We start from the raw sequence: 16,468 nt of genomic DNA on the forward strand, positions 1-16,468 counted from the left end.
TGTGATCTCAGATTATTGCAACCTCCGCCTCCTAGGTTCAATCAAGTGATTCTCCTGCTTTAGCCTCCCAAGTAGCTGGGACTACAGGCGCCTGCCACCACGTCCCACTAATTTTTGTATTTTTAGTACAGACAGGATTTCACCATATTGGCTAGGCTGGTCGCAAACTCCTGACCTTGTGATCTGCGCGCCTCAGCCTCCCAAAGTGCTGGGATTACTGCCATGAGCCACTGCGCCCAGCCAAACAGACAGTTTTCAAAAGAAGACATACATGGGGCCAAAAAACAAATGGAAAAAAGCTCACATCACTGATCATTAGAGAAGTGCAAATCAAAACCACAATGGGAACAAATTTATTTCTGAGTAAGAACTAACTTCCATATCCCTCCCTTGTCACAGATCCCATGACCCAAACCCCTCCCACTAGGCCCCACCTCCCAACACTGACACACTGGGGATCATATTTCAACATGAGTTTTGGTGGGAACAAACCACATCCAAACTATTGCACCGTGGTACCCAGCAAATATTATAACATTTATTGTGTAAGTTAAGAGATAGGATGAAATTTCCATAAGCTGTCTTCAGTAGACAAATGGTATCTTTCTGCAACTGTATCACATCACATTCATTCAATCAAAAAGAATTACTGAATTTTTAATAGGTGAGATTTTAGCAGTATAGAAAATAAACATAATCAATACATCCTTGGAGCTCACACTTTACTGTGAACATGCAAATAATTGAATAATTTAAATAGGAAGTGCTAAGAAGAAAACGTATAGGACAGTATGCTAGAGAGTGAGGGTGAGGGCATGTCTAGTTAGGGAGGCCTCCTTGGGGTGGTGCCATGTGAGCTGAGCTGATGCATACATGGTGATAAAAGTGAATTGTATGCAGATCCCAGGGGAGAGCAGTCTGGGCTCAGGCACAGTAAGTGTGAAGGTTTGAACAGGGAGCAAGCACTACATGTTCAAGGAACAGAGAGAAGGCCAGGGTGGTTGGAGTATGGTGAACAAGGATGAGAGTGGTAGCAGAGGGGGCCAGGAAGGTTGTCAGGGTTCAAGTGCTATAATGTGCTACAGGCCATTGTAAGGAGTCTGTATTTTATTCTACAGGCAGTGGGACACCACCAAGGGTTTTTTATCAGGGGTACAGCCAGATTTGTAGCCACCAGCTTCACATGTACATCATTGAAAAGTCTTTTTTAAATGGAAATAATTTTTCTTTGTATTTTATAGAATAGACCAGAGGACTGTCATTTGGCCAAAGGATGCTTTTGAAACTCGGCAGGACTTAAATGAGGTAGGTGCAATCATTACTGGTTATAAGAACATTAATTAGCCAATCATGAGTTTTACCATTCTTTTTCACAGTACTAGGAATTTGTTCTGATGAAAACTTAGTATTTTTGCTTTTAAGTGAACTTGTAATACTTATAGTTCTTTGTTCAATTGGTAATGTTTTTCCTTCTTCTGGAGCAAACATATTTAAAATATTGTTTGTGAGATGGCTCACGATGTCTTGGCCCTAACCCAAGTCCGGCAGTCATTTTGTTACACTCTTTTCAGCTTTTCTTCAGGATTATATAACCATGGCCGTGACAGTTAACATTAGTAAAATTTTCTCTTAATTTTATTTTGTCTACATCTCTGTTTTTCCTAACGGCTTCTGCAGTTTCAAACATAATCATGCTTACTGTTTATCCACTGAGGATGATATAGTTTGGTGTTTGCAATGTGATTTTCTTAGTAGACTTTGAGACGTGAAGCCATATTTTCCAATCCAAATGATTTCCCACCAAACTGGACATCATGATGTTAATTAGCTTGTTCTGGATTTTCTTTGGAATATGTAATTGAATTCTCCTGTATGAAATTAATGTAACATAATTATGATATCTATTATTATGAATGCCTTTGCTAAAGACATTGGTTTGGAATACTCTGTCTGGCTCTTCTTGTCTTCATTGTAAATTAAGTAGTAGTGGGTGGTATTTAGTATGTCTGATTAGGGTCATAGCAAAGAGAACGAAAAGATCTGATGATCAGATGCCAAAAAGAGAAATGATGGGCTTTAGGCAAATTGTTTATTTGATGTTTTGAAGATGCATCGCTTCCTCCTCTTCCTTTCCCACTGCACAAAAAGGGTATTTCACTAAATTTACGTGATTTTCTTTTTCTTTTCTTTCTTTTGGTTAGAACTTGGTAGAAAAAAATAGCTAAAAGTAAACCAGCTGCTTGGTTAAGCCAAGTTAAATAGCTAAAGTGGTAAAAAATGTCCTAAAGATAAGGACACAGAATTGTTATTTTTGTGTGCGTGCATACAGACAGGCTCCAAATTCTAATCTTCCTCATGGTAATGAGTGAGAAAGAGTTTAAGAGAAAAGAGGCAAGAGCCTAAATCAGTGAATGCAGCTGTCCACCCCACTGTGAACAAGCAAAATGTTAGCTGTAAAGGAGCAAAGGTTTGTTTTGACATAAGTGACTAGAAAAATTAGGTGACTGTAAGAGTCAACTCATGACAACTTTCGAGTATTTGGGAGAAACTGTTTCTTGAGCTGCAAACCCATAAGGATGCTGAGATCACTTGAGCATTCCCAAATCGCAGTTGTGAAAAGCTATATTTGAAAATCTGCTTTTCCATATTCCTTCACTACATTGTATTTGCAAATGACATGAAGTGTGTGCCAGCTTACTGCGCTGATTGCCTGGGCGTAAGAGCGCTGGATAGAGAGGTCCATCTAAAACAGCAGGCAGCACCATATTTTAAATGTGCACACTTCCATACAGAGGTGACGCTGCTGACCCAGACTGGTTGAATACATTATGTGCTGACGGTTTTCTTCCACCAGGGAGTGAACTATATAGATTGACCCACATTCTTTCACGCAGTTTCTGTTGTGGCCAAAATTTGGGAGACCAGAAAAAAGCCTTGGGGAAACTTGAAGGAGGTGCAGTATGAATGGGTCAGAGACCATCAAGGAGGGTGGATGTGTTCCCACTCATGGATTGAAATGTCCTATGTCATTCCCAGCATTTCTCAACTTATTGAACACCAAACTCTTTTACAGAAGAACCACCTAAGCACATTTCTTTAGGCGACAGAGTCCCTATGGAACACAAATGGGAAACATTGCTATAATATTTTTAATGGGGATATAATATATATACAGAAAAGTACACAGGTCATAGGTATACAGCTGAATGAATTCTTAAAAAGTATGCAATCAGCACATAAATCAAGAAACAAAATATTACCAGCATCCCAGATGCCTCTCTGTAATTCCTTCCAGTCACTACTCTCCTATGAAGATAACTAGTATTTTTTAGTGTTTTATTCATGGATACACTCTTTTGTGTCTGGCTTTATTTGCTCCATGTTACGTTCATGAGGGTCATTCATGTTTGGTACATAGTCATAGTTTTCATTTGCTTTGCTGTAACTTATTGTATACGTGTTTCTAGTTGTTGATTATTAAGAGCTGTTGTTATCTATCGTATATATTTTTATTACTATGAGCTGTTTTCTGGCCTCTTTGTACAGCTGACTTTTTACAGGAGTATGCCTCCCATCTCTAAATAAACATATAAGGTAGAACTTTTTGTTATGTTAGCTCTCTTCATTGGTTTTTGTTCCTTTATTTTACTTATTCACCACCTGCCCACACATCCTTATAAAGAACCTACCAGTTCTGTAACTGCACTCTGTTCCATACCAACTTACAAGTCTAAAACCAAAAAAGAGTTTCTTGAGCCTCATGAGAATCATGGTCCACAAATTTTTTCCAGATGTTTCCATATGTTGTACCTAAGTAATAATTACAAGATGCTACATACGTACCTTATATATTCCTCAAATTTTACATCAGATATTTCACTGATGTACTATTTGTACTTCTTTGTCCACTTGCTCTGTGACTGACAGATGGGACTGTCAGTCAGCTTGGGACTCAGCTTGATTCCAGAGCTGGCACTTGACCCGAGGTCTTCTCTTCCTGGCACGGTGATACATGGTGTAGCGTATCTGCGTATGTTGTCTCTGTGTGTGTTTCTCATACTTTCCTACTGGGCTGAAGAGCTCACTAACTTCTTGTTTCCACTTGGCCTGAGTATAGATTTGACACCTGCCAGTCTCATTTTTCTTCTGTCAGCCTGGAGCTCCCAGTTTTTGACTTTGAGTCTCTTGATAGGAATTGCATTTTTTATTTCACAGTTTTTGGTATCTCTGGGACTAGGATATAGGAGTTTTTTCCAGTAAAAAGTCTGATTAAATCTCCCTACTGACATTCACCTGAGCTGTATGACTCTATCTCTATAAGACATCAGATTCTGGGGGTTAGGATCTTTTGAATCCTGACAGGAAAATTTTGTAGACTTGAGATCTGTCAGTGTCTCATCCACCTTAATCCTTGGTCTTAGTCAGTCTGCCAGTCCGTGTAATTCACAAGCATTCAATAGATCAGAAAAGTACTTGAAAGATAAAATGAAGAAGAATGATTGTTTTACTCTCTGTATGCTTGTAGATCACATTCCTTGATTCAGTTCCAATTAAGAAAAATAATATATTTATAAAGAAAACTAATGAATCTCTCCTTCCCTGGAAAAAAAAAAAAGCCATATTGGGTTCTCAAACTACTGTTTCCAACTCCCAGACTATATATGAAATAGCACCACATCAACTTCTTTTAGTTTTCATTTGTAAACTAAAACTACCAAGAAAAAATTGGTAGACTCAACAGTGAGGGTCAAAAGGGGATGATAATCTATTCTTCCCACCTTGCTTCCCCACTTCTAACTCTGTAGGAAGTTTTGAACTGGGCTAAGTCTAGGTGTCCTTTCGGAGATTTTTTAAAGTTTAATTAGATTTTTAAATGACAAATAATAATTTTACATTTGTATATATTTATGGGATACAACGTGATGTTTTGATAAATGTGTACATTGTAGAATGAATAAATCAGGTGAATTTGCATATTCAACACTTTGAATATGTATCAGTTCTTTGTGATGAGAACATTTAAGATCCTCTATTTCAGCTAATATGCAATATATTGTTATTAACTATAGTCACTGTGTGGTGCAGTAAAACACCAAAACTGATTTATCCTGTCTAACTGAAACTTTATACCCTTTCACTAATGTCTCCTCTTTCCCTGTCCACCTCCTCCCCACCAGCCTCTATTAACCCTATTTTACTCTCTACTAAAAGTTTGACTTTTTTAGATTCCACTTATAAGTGAGATCATATATTGAAAGTGAGGCCTTTCAATTTTAACATTCATTGATTCTACCCCTTTTCCATTTTCCCAGTGCTTTCAGAATGTAGCCATAGCTTCCCATCAGGGATGGAATAAGGAAAACTAAGTGACTCATGGTTAAGGCCTCCTCCTGGCCAACCCACCATCTGAAGCCTTACTGGGGAGTGAATAGTAAGTAGTGCAATGGAAGTGATATATGTGCTTAGCACAGTTATTTATCAGTCTCACACAAGAGAGAGACCACATTATTGTAAGTGAAGAATTGTGATCAACTGGGGATCTGGGGTGGCATGGCTGGAGGAGGCGGAAGCTCTGGGTCACCATGGGCCTTCTTTTCTTCTTTATGATACTCACCCAACCCAGGTCCTATGCCATATCATACAGAAAGAAGCGGTCACCTCAAAAACTGATGGCCTCTGTGCTCAGGAAGAACACTTTATTTTCTTGTCTGATAGATACTTTGAAGGTATTCTGCATTTACCTTTTGGATAAAACAATGTCAGTTGAGTGAATATGAGTTTGTTTTCATTTTACTTCTTACCTGGAATTTCAAGGCCATATAGATAAGGTCAGCCACAAGCCAATTGACCTTGAAGGAGAAGCTTTGGTGACCTTACATGGATTACATATTTCCCTTGTCTTTGAGGCTTATTGGCCATGAAACTGTCTTGTGCTGGCATTGACCGTCACTATTGTTTATCCTCTCCAGGCCTAAGAAGGCAGCTTAGAAATCTGAAAAAATAAAACAATCTTGTTATGGGTTAATGGGTTTACCCAAGAGAGATGTGTTGAGCACAAAGAAGCAGATGCTAAATCCTGGAATGTGAAAATAGATAAATGTTGCATCAGTCTTTTGCACACCAATAAACTCTATACCTCCAATGGTGAGGATTTCAAGGTAGCTAAGACTTAAGGCATCAGTGGGAGAAATACTTCTAGGTGGGTATACTGACTTTTTTTTTTTGTCCCCAGAATCAAACCATAGAGACAGCTGTCTGTCTCTCCCATGCATGTTTCTCACATGGTAAGGAGTCTAAGTGGGATGCCTCATTGTAGGAACATAGAAAAACGTAAAACCTTAATAGAATTAGGAGGACAGAATAAGTTCAGTTGCAGGGAGTGAACGAGATAGAGGGGATGGGGACTATGTTTAGAAGGTTTGAGATTCTGAAATTTATGGCAACTTGCTGAGGTGGCCAGCCATAGTGAAGTGGAAGGAACACTGGAATTGAGGAGGTTGAGGAATTATGAAGCCAGACATTAGCCTGATTGTCAGCCTGGACATTGAAGTAACTGAATATGTCAGGGACCACTGATGGAGAGTAAGAAACCAACCCAGATGGAAGTTGCTGAGTCCTGTAATATCCAGGTCATGGAATGGGAAAGGATGGTGTTGTCTTTTGTAGGGGAGAAGAAATTGGTAGACTCAACAGTGAGGGTCAAAAGGGGATGATAATCTATTCTTCCTACCTTGCTTCCCCATTTCTAACTCTGTGAGGTAGAGAGTAGGAAAGAGAAATGATTTTTCAAGGTGGAGAAATTTCAGTCATGTTGTTACTTCAGGAGGAATGTTAACACCGTCACACTGGCTAAGCCATTTCACCTGGTAACTAGCAGAACCTAAAGCATCTGAAAAAGGCAAGCACAAGTTCTCTGGTACTGCATTGTGCTCCCTTTATGAGTGCTTAGCCCATTTATGGCCAAGGTTGCAATGTTTTGAATTTTTGCAATCAGACCTTGGCGATGACCTTGAGCAGTAGGATATAAATAACTCCCACATGCTGAGCATTCCAACAATGGAACACTAGGCATAAATGGATTAGAGTGAGAGGATAATAGCATCTCTTTAATCGAAAGAATATTACTGTAACTTATTCTGAAGAATTCGTTATAAGTGCTCTTTGTGTTTATAGAATAAGGTAGAAATATTTTTGCTGTTAATTGACCCTACAGGGCATTCTAAAGGTGTGTTCTGCCTCTGTTACTGCTTTGAAATTTAGTATTGACTTTATCAAAAATAGGAGATTTCCAGATTTGTGTTTGTCATCGTCACCTTCACTGGTTATTGAGGAACCAGAGGAAGAGAAGATGCTCACAATGGGCATGGATTCAGACTTGTGCTGTGCTATATTCTGACTGTGGTTCTACCATAAGAGGACAAATTCCTTAGGAATACCATTAGAATCTAGAGGAAGAGGCTATCTTATAAGAAACAAATGTAATAAATTACTAGCATGCAACAGATGTGCAATAATGACCTAATATCAATATTAAGAAGTTTAACCTTGAATCTGTAATTGCAGTCTTATTCTACAAAAGAGATACCTATTTTTATTTAGCTTGGTATGAAAGAGATGACTTATTTACCTGAAATCAATATGAAAAATTAATTTTTCTTCATATACTACTGTTAACTCGTATCTGTTCAATTATGCTGGTCATAATAACTAAACTTTAGCCTCAATGTCAAAGATATCTATGAAGAATCCTTTAATATGTTAATTTTGTTAAAAGTAGGACAATTTACACACATGCGGTGTCCCTCTTTGAGTCAGTATGCACGTTTCTATGTCTTTGTGTATCTCCATGTGAAAGACTAGATTGTGTTTTTATTAGCATCCACAGTTTAACATATAGGTATTTTGGCATCAAGCCATATCAGGCCTCAAGATGGTACGTATTGTTTTGTTCAGGATGTGTTTCTTCCTCAAAATTGTGTTAATTTTGTGAAAATGGTCAAGAAAGAGGCTTCTTAGGCCTTTAACATTCTTGAGCTGACTGAATAGTATTATTTCTGTAAGAATAGGCAGCTGTATTTTTGTATTCAAATACAAACCCAGTCTGCAGGGTTAGGCCTTAATTCAGGATTGACTGAGGATGTTTGACAAAGTATCTGGGATTCTTTCTGTGTGACTGAACGTCAATTCAACTTGGTTTTAATAAGAACAGGATGTTATTGATATATATCTGAAAACTTAGGATCAGGATAGGCTGTATGCATGGCTAGGTCCAGGGATGAAAACTCATCATGGAGATGCCATCTATTCCTATCTCTCGGTTCTTCTTTTTCTATATTGGCTTCATCTTTATTTAGGTCAGCCCCTCTCTAGAGACAAATTATTTAGTCACGAATTCCAGTGTATATTAGTTTTCTATTAATGGGTAGTAAATTACCAAGAACTTAGTGGCTTCAAACATGTATTTATTAGCTCACAGTTATGCAGGTCAGAAATGTGGGTGGACTCAACTGGGTTTTCTACTTAAGATTTCATGAAATTGAAATCTAGGCACTGGCTGGGTAGTTTCTTATCTGGAGGATCTGGAGAAGAGCCTCCGTCCCAGCTTCTGCAGATTGTTGCCTGAATTTAGTTCCTTGTAGTTGTGCAACTATGTGTCCTGCTTCCTTGCTGGGTGTCACCTGAGGGCAGCTCTCAGCTTCTAGAGGCTGTCACACTCCCCCTCCTCACCCTTTATCTTGGAGTCGGCAACAGCGTGGCAAATCCTTGTGCTTTGAATTTCTCTGATGTTGTCTTTTGCTACCAACTGGAAGAAATGCTGTGCATTTTAAAGGCCTCCCCTGATTGGTCCAGGCTCAGCCAAGTAATCTGTATCTTTGGTCAGCTGAGTTAAAGCTTTAATTACATTTGCAAATCTCTTCATAGAAGTACCTAGATTAGTGTTTGATTATGTTATCAGGGTATAGGAATCTTGATGGCTACCTTTAGGATTCTGCCTACCACATAGTGAAATAACAGCCTCTCCTTCCTAGTTCTAAAAAGTCCCATATTTGAGTCTCATTTATCTGGCTTGGGGCATGTGCCCATTTCTGAATCAGTCCCTGTGATGATGGCGTTTGGAATAAGCTGATTTGTTAGACTTGGGCCATATTTCCCACTTAGGATCTAGGAGTGCTGTTCTCAGAAGATGAGTAATTAGATGCTGGGCTGCATAATGTTGGTCTCTGGAAGCATGAACTCCAAAGTAGTTTTCCTCTCTGCTGGACCCCTGCAGGATGTCACTTGGCGTTTTTCTGGTATGGTTTTTTGAGTTGAGGTAGAGTCACCTATCTCCCCTACCAAGGTTTGTTCCTCAGCTGGAACAGTATCCTATGATTCATTTAATTTTAGACAACTTTTGTTATCAGTGTCAATGAGCACATCCTGTAGCCAACATGGTCACGGTGTGAACACTAGTTCTCATTCCCAGTTAAATGAACTGCATGGCAAAAAAGCTCTCAACTACTTCCAGGTCTGGTTTATTCTGCCCCATTGTTCAGATGCAACTATCCAGCCTGCCTTCTTGTCTCCAGGGAAACCAGATCTGTGGGCCTCACCCTCAGGGGAATCCTTAGTGTGGTGTTGGCAGAAAAAGTGGAAGCCATGTCAGCAGCTGCCTCTAGTTTTCCTTGTCTGGGAACTGCCTCGGAGAAGCATCATGGACTGAGCAGAGGCATTGAGGCAGGACTTGCCTAGTTGACCCACCTGTGCTGCCTTTTGCCTGGTAGCCTACCCATCACCCCAGCTCCCCTGCAACTTTGCCCCATTGGCTCCTCCTGTTTTCTCTGGCATGACATCTTGATCCTTTTTCTTGTTGCTCACTCTTTCAGCTATTTCTCTTCATACTACGAATTTCCTACTCTCTCATGGAAGGCTGGAAGGAACTGTATCCATTTCAGTGGCTCCTAGGGGCCAGCCTGTGCTATAGTTTTTATTGCTTTTTGGTGAAAGTATAAATATAAGATAAATGAATATAGTGAGTTTTTTTTTAATAAAGTCTATGAACAACCTTTCACTTAGAAATTGTTCTTAAAATTTTCATTTTGTGAAGAAATGATGGGGAGGGGATTTGTTTGTTTTCTTTCTCACATGCTCTCACTTGGTGAAATATAAAGTTGACAGTTTTCATAAATATATTCTGCTCCACCTACCCCTGCTAACTTTTAGAAAATATTTCTGCTGATCTGAAGACCAAATTTTTCCTGAGAACTGTGTCCTTTGAGACGTTTTCTTCTAAGGGTAATTCATTCTTTCAGCAGGATTTGTTGAGAAGCGAATGTGTACCCAGCTTTGGGTCTGGTACAGGGGTGAGGTGCAAGAGCTGCAGTACAAGAATGGACTTCGTTGTCCTCACTTCCCAGAGGTTTACAGGGACACACATCAAGTCCAGACATCTGGCCTTCCTAGCCTTGGCACCTATTGTCTTTTTTAGGACATTTTTGGCCTTCTGAAGATTATAAAACTCAAGTTTATAGAGAGACAAGAGCTGAATTTTTTTATTTTCTTACAAAATATTAGATTTGAAAACCTAAGTGTCTATCAACAGAGAAATGGATAAAGAAAATATGGTACTTATATACAATGGAATATTTTCCAGTCAGAAAAAAGAATGAAATACTGTCATTCACAGCAACATGGGTGATCCTGGAGAAAATTATGTTAAATGAAATAAGCCAGTCACAGAAAGATAAACACTGCATGTTCTCGCTCTTGTGTGAATGCTAAAAAAGTTGATCTTGGCTGGGCGAGGTGGCTCACGCCTGTAATCCCAGCACCTTGGGAGGCCAAGGCGGGTGGATCATGAGGTCAGGAGATCAAGACCATCCTGGCTAACACGGTGAAACCTCATCTCTACTAAAAATACAAAAAAAAAAATTAGCTGGACATGGTGGTGGGTGTCTGTAGTCCCAGCTACTTGGGAGGCTGAGGCAGGAGAATGGTGTGAACCCGGGAGGCGGAGCTTGCAGTGAGCTAAGATCACGCCACTGCACTCCAGCCTGGGTGACAGAGCAAGACTCCATCTCAAAAAAAAAAAAAAAAAAAAATTATCTCATAGAAATAGAGAGTAGAATAGTGGTTACTAGATGCTGGGATGGGTAAGGGGGAGAGAGAGATAGGGAGGGATTGGTTAAAGGATATAAAATCATAGCTAGATAAAAGGAATAAGTTCTAGTATTCTACAGCATTGTAGTGTGACTCTCATCAACAATAATTTACTACGGGTTTTCAAATAACTAGGAGGGAAGATTGTGAATGTTCCCAACACGAGCAAATGGTAAATATTTGAGGTGGTGAATAATCTCATTATTGTGATTTGATCACTATATATGTATCAAAACTCACCATGTGCCCTATAAATATGTATAATTACTATGTGTCAATTCAAAATTTAAAAATATATAACTTAAAAATTAGTATTTGAGGAAATGGCCATGCTTTCCAATGTGACCTGCCATCTTTAAAGGCATAGATATATGTTCTTTCATATGGCATGTGATTTTATGATTTTCAGTGAACACTTACTGATTTCTAATATTCATAGAATTTTAGAAATTGAAGGAGTTAAGGTAGTGTTATCAGAAAAAGTACAGGGCCCATGAGCCAGCATCATTTGGTGGTTTGCCCTGTGACACAGAATGAGCCAGATTAAGGGCCCAGTGGGCCATCTCCTGTGCTCTCATCTTACTAAGTTTAGTTTTGAAGGCAAATATTTTTCAGGGCTAAAATAAATGGAAACAAAGCCACAAAGAAGCAACCATGTGGGTTACAACCCAGACTAGCTTTGGACTTTAGTCCTTGGGATTTAATTAATGTTCTGGGAAAAATGACTAGTTAGAGGCTTTTCCATCTTAAGACCTGTGCTTTTGGATAGTTAAAGTACTAGTAATTCCATTGAGAAACTATTGAAGTTCATTCCATGAGTTGTAAGTGAGACAAATTGTATTTTCAGAAAAATCAGTCTTACTATCTAGAAAAGCTCAGAGTTCTGCTTTAAAGTGAGAGTTGATAAAATGGTATTATTCTCTCCCAAACATCTTGTTCTTATTATTCATTGAATAAAATGAACATAACAAGGATATCACAATCAGGTGAAATCAAGTACAGGATTCCCCCTTTCCAGGTTGAAGTCATTTAGCTGAAGGGAAATGTGGGTTTTATTATTGTGTATTGTGGCTAGGTTGTCCTTGTTTAAAAAGAATTGCTGATAGGAGCCGAATAAGACCTGGATCTTCTTGTCAACAGAAGGCTTCTTAAGGTGAATAGCTTGTTCTCCTACATCGAATTTCTCCTTTGGGAGGTGCCGGGGAGTGAGGGCTGAGCTCCTGAACAAAGGGAAGCTGGGCCGGGCTAAGCTGAGGTGTGCTGTGCTGCAAACCATGCTCAGACACGAGTGACGCTGTCCCCAGAGGGATTCACCAAAAGTCCAATGTGTTTACTTTAGGGGAGGGATAAATTTGGCTTTGTCTTGTAATGGTCGACATTGGGAGAAGTCCCACTTTGTTGGCAAGAACATCAAGAAGTTCAGGAAGCAATACCTTCTTGCTTCTGAGCACTTCACACTTTATACATCGTGGTGGGGGTGGGAGCAGCTCTCAAGGGAACCAACCGAAAGATAAAAAGGCAATGAGGTAGTCAGAGGGCTGGGACTCAGAGAAAAGCTTTTGGCCCTGGGGCAAGTAGAACTAAGTGGGCAACTGAGACATTTATAGTGTGTCAAGGCCCCAGGGAATAGGGACCTTGGACTTCTTGTGTTGAAAGACCCTGCCTCAGACCTACTGAACCAGAATCTCTGGAATGGGCATGTCCTGGGAGCGCACATCTTTCGTAAACTCCCCTGTGATTTTTAAGCACTTTAAGGTTTCTAAACCAGGGTAGTAGGAGGGCTCAATATTGGATACTCAGAGATCCCCGCCCCTCCCTGCAAACACTGGCCAAAGGACCCAGAAAAACAAAGTTCAGATACAATGGCAGTCTTTTTATTGATTGGCTCTTTTCTACACACTGTGCTAGGATGCAGCAGTAAACAATGGAGGCACGGTGCTAGTTCTTATGGAGCCGAAAAGAGCCAATAAACAATACACAAAATTACAAATTGTGGCGAGCCTTGTGAAGGAAATAAACGAGATGCTAAAAGAGACATTAGGGGCCCCCTGCTGAGATAAGATAATCAGAACTGGCTCAATAATTTGATGGGATTTTGGCTGAGAAACAACCAGAGCTGAGTAGGGTCTGGAGAGGAGGGGGCAGAGAGCAGGTGAATCAGCAGATGGAAAGGAAGGGTGTTGTATATATGTGGGTGGGCATATATTCGAGAAACATTGAAATTCAAGGAAGAAGAGTGATAAGTAAGAATGGAGATATTTGGAGACCCAGTCATGTCCCCAGTTTTGAGCAGATTTCCAACTTGATTTGCTTCATATCATCATAGGGAATCTATATGCAATTCTTGGATAGATAAAAGAATGGGGAGGAGGACTAAACCCTTTCATACGAACTAAATGTAAGTGGTGCCTGCTCTGGAACTGGTGAATTGCAGACAAAGGCACCCTAAAATAGTATTTAACCATCCAGCCTGTGTGGGTGTTCTCTATTTCAACCCAACTAAAGTGGGACCTGAGTAATTGTAGAGGAGAGAAAATGAGTAGAGTATTTTCTAAAACAAGTAGCATATTCTCCATTATGTAAACGGAAAAAATTAGCTTTTTAAAGAAAACCACACCTACGTTTCACAGACTTCTCTCTGGCTTCTTTCTTAACCAGATAGGATAGTTGGAGCAGCAGAGGTGGTCATTGTTCTTTACCGGGCCTGTTAGCCCTTACTCAACTTTCTTGCAGATTCTAGACATTTGTATGAGGAGACTTTGGATATAAACCAGGAAAAGTACTAGCAGGCTGGCCCTAAGTGATGGGCTTGGGGAGCCAGGGGAGCCAGGGGAGCCAGGGGAGTAGAAGTCCTATCAGAGATGGCTGGGTTGAGGTGGCACTAGGACCGTAGGGGTTTATTAAGACCCAGAATGAAGGGTCCTGCATCTTTCTGTAGAGGGAAAAGCATGTTCCTGCATTAAAGGTTACTAAGTCAGGCATGATAGAAGTGAAATGGGTGGTTAGTCACTCACTCCCTGGGCTTGCTGTTTCTTTCCTCCATAGCCCTGTGACAATAATAACTGTCATGATTGATTTGTTTACTTGCTTGTTAGTGATCTCCCCACTAGACTGGAAGCCACACAGGAAGGGGCTGCTAATAGCCTCATACTGCAGAGCCTAGTGCAGCTGTTGCATGGAAAGCTGCCTGGCTTTCCATGTGGAGCTGGATATGTGGCATCATGCCTGCAAGGTGGACACAAACTCTGTATGTGCACTGTAAGCTGTCCTGAAGCCTTCTTGGGGTGGCTCTGCAGGGCACAGACGTGGTAGGACAGATCACCCATCCACTGGAAGGACATGTATGTGACAGTGGTGTAGATCAGGGGTCTCCAACCCCGGAGCCATGGACCAGTACCGGCCTGTAGCCTGTTAGGAACTGGGCTGCACAGCCAGAGAAGATGAGCCGTGGACAGCGAGCTTTACTGCCTGAGCTTCACCTCCTGTCAGATCAGCAGTGGCATTAGATTCTCAGGAGTATGCACCCTATTGTGAACTGTGCATGCGAGGAATCTATGTTGCACACTCCTTATGAGGATCTAATACCTCATGATCTGAGGTGGACCAGTTTCATCCCAAAACAATCCCCGTTCCCAAGTCTATGGAAAAATTGTCTTCTGCAAAACCAGTCCCTGGTGCTAAAAAGGTTGAGACTGCTAATGTAGATTACTCATAGACAAATCTCCCTGCCCCCTTGTCCTGGGTTCCTTGATCCTCAGAACAACTATCTCTTCATGGACCCATCCCATACAGTGTGTCCAAGTCCCCACCCTCTGTTCAGGAAGAGTTATGACTGGCCCATGGTGCCAAAAGGCAGACTGTCCTCAGGTAGTGGGTCAGTGAAGGGTGGGAAGGAATATTACTGAGGACAGCTGGTCTGCAGAGTTTCTTCCACTTTGCTGCCTTGTCCTCCATTTACAACAGTTCGTTTTCCCTTCTACTTGGGGATCTGCTTGTTTCTCCAGATCTTCATCTTTTGTCTCGTCTTCCATTTGCCACTTAATTTCTTCCCCATTACTCTAAGCTTAGTCCTATCTTATAGCTAAAGAAGGAATAAACCAGCCGTACAACTAGATCTCCTTTGACACTCAGAGTCTTGCTTAGTGTGAGTACAGTGAGGGAGAAAGTGAAAGAGGAAGATGGATGAGAACAACCGATGGATGCTGCTGCTTTTTTTTCCGCCTGTTGCCCAGTCTGGATTGCAATGGCATGATCTTGGCTCACTGCACCCTCCACCTCCTGGGTTCAAGCAATTCTCGTGCTACAGCCACCCAAGTAGCTGGGATTACAGGAGTGTGCCACCATGCCTGGCAAAGGTTTTATATTTTTAGTAGACACAGGGTTTCACCATGTTGGCTAGGTTGGTCTTGAACTCCTGACCTCAAATGATCCACCCACCTTGGCCTCCCAAAGTACTGGGATTACAGGGGTTAGTCACTGTGCCCAGCCACCAGTGGATACTTCTAGCCATAACTGGGTCATGGCATTAAACCTCTGTTCCTATGGGAGACCAGGGATCTCTGAATGTGAACTCCTGTGCAGTGAAATTCTTTGAAACCTATTTGTGTTGTCTGGACATTTGGTTCCATTCCAAACACAGTGTCTAAGCACCCACTCCATGCCAGATTCTGTGCATCCATCTCCAGTCCATGTGCCTGTTTGCTTTTCTCTCCTTTTAAGTTGTAAGGGGACTTAGAAGTCATGTAGCCTAAGGACCTTGCTAGGCAGGTGCAGAAATAAGACCCTGGGGGGGTAAAGTGATGAGTCAAGGCCTCAGTGTCAGTGTGGAGTACAGCCTTGCCACATGGCCAGAGCTCTGTCCGGCAGCCTTTGGGGTTTGGAGATAGTCATACTAAAAACAGAATCCAGTCCTTGAGTGTTTGCCACATGCTGGTGCTCTGCAAAGTACTTTCCAGCTTTCCATGATTTCCCTTGTGTAATTCTGAGAGCATCCCTTAGAGCAGGTACCATTGTTGCTGCTACCACTGCCCCTTTTTTAGAGAGGACATTAAGGCCCAGAATAATTAGGATGCTTGGCCAAAGTCAGACACATGGTATGTAGCAAAGCTGACATTCTCTCTCATTCTGTGGGAACCTGAAGTCTATGCCCTCTTCTGCTTTGCAGAATATACAAGAGCACTTATAAATTTGAGACAGGCAGCTGGTTCTACAATTTAAAAAAAAGAATGAAAGGTAAAGTTAAAGAAAGAAAGAATACCAGTCTTTCTTTTTACTTTCCTTTCATTCACTTTTAAAAATTTATCATTTAATTTTTTTTTTTTTTTTGAAA

General features: G+C 40.8%; 1 protein-coding gene across 5 annotated transcripts in view; it reads left to right on the forward strand.

Annotated features, from left to right (window-relative positions):
• FAM13C (family with sequence similarity 13, member C) overlaps positions 1–16,468 on the forward strand; it is a 118,917-nt gene that overhangs the window by 58,656 nt on the left and 43,793 nt on the right. For all 5 annotated transcript variants that reach the window (XM_011953452.1, XM_011953450.1, XM_011953451.1 and 2 more), the window contains one exon: positions 1,242–1,305. In XM_011953452.1, coding sequence (XP_011808842.1) covers positions 1,242–1,305 — 64 coding nt within the window. The remainder of the gene's footprint in view (positions 1–1,241; positions 1,306–16,468) is intronic.

Source organism: Colobus angolensis, unplaced genomic scaffold (assembly GCF_000951035.1).
Source record: "Colobus angolensis palliatus isolate OR3802 unplaced genomic scaffold, Cang.pa_1.0 Scaffold361, whole genome shotgun sequence".
In the NCBI taxonomy this organism is placed as follows: Eukaryota; Metazoa; Chordata; class Mammalia; order Primates; family Cercopithecidae; genus Colobus; species Colobus angolensis.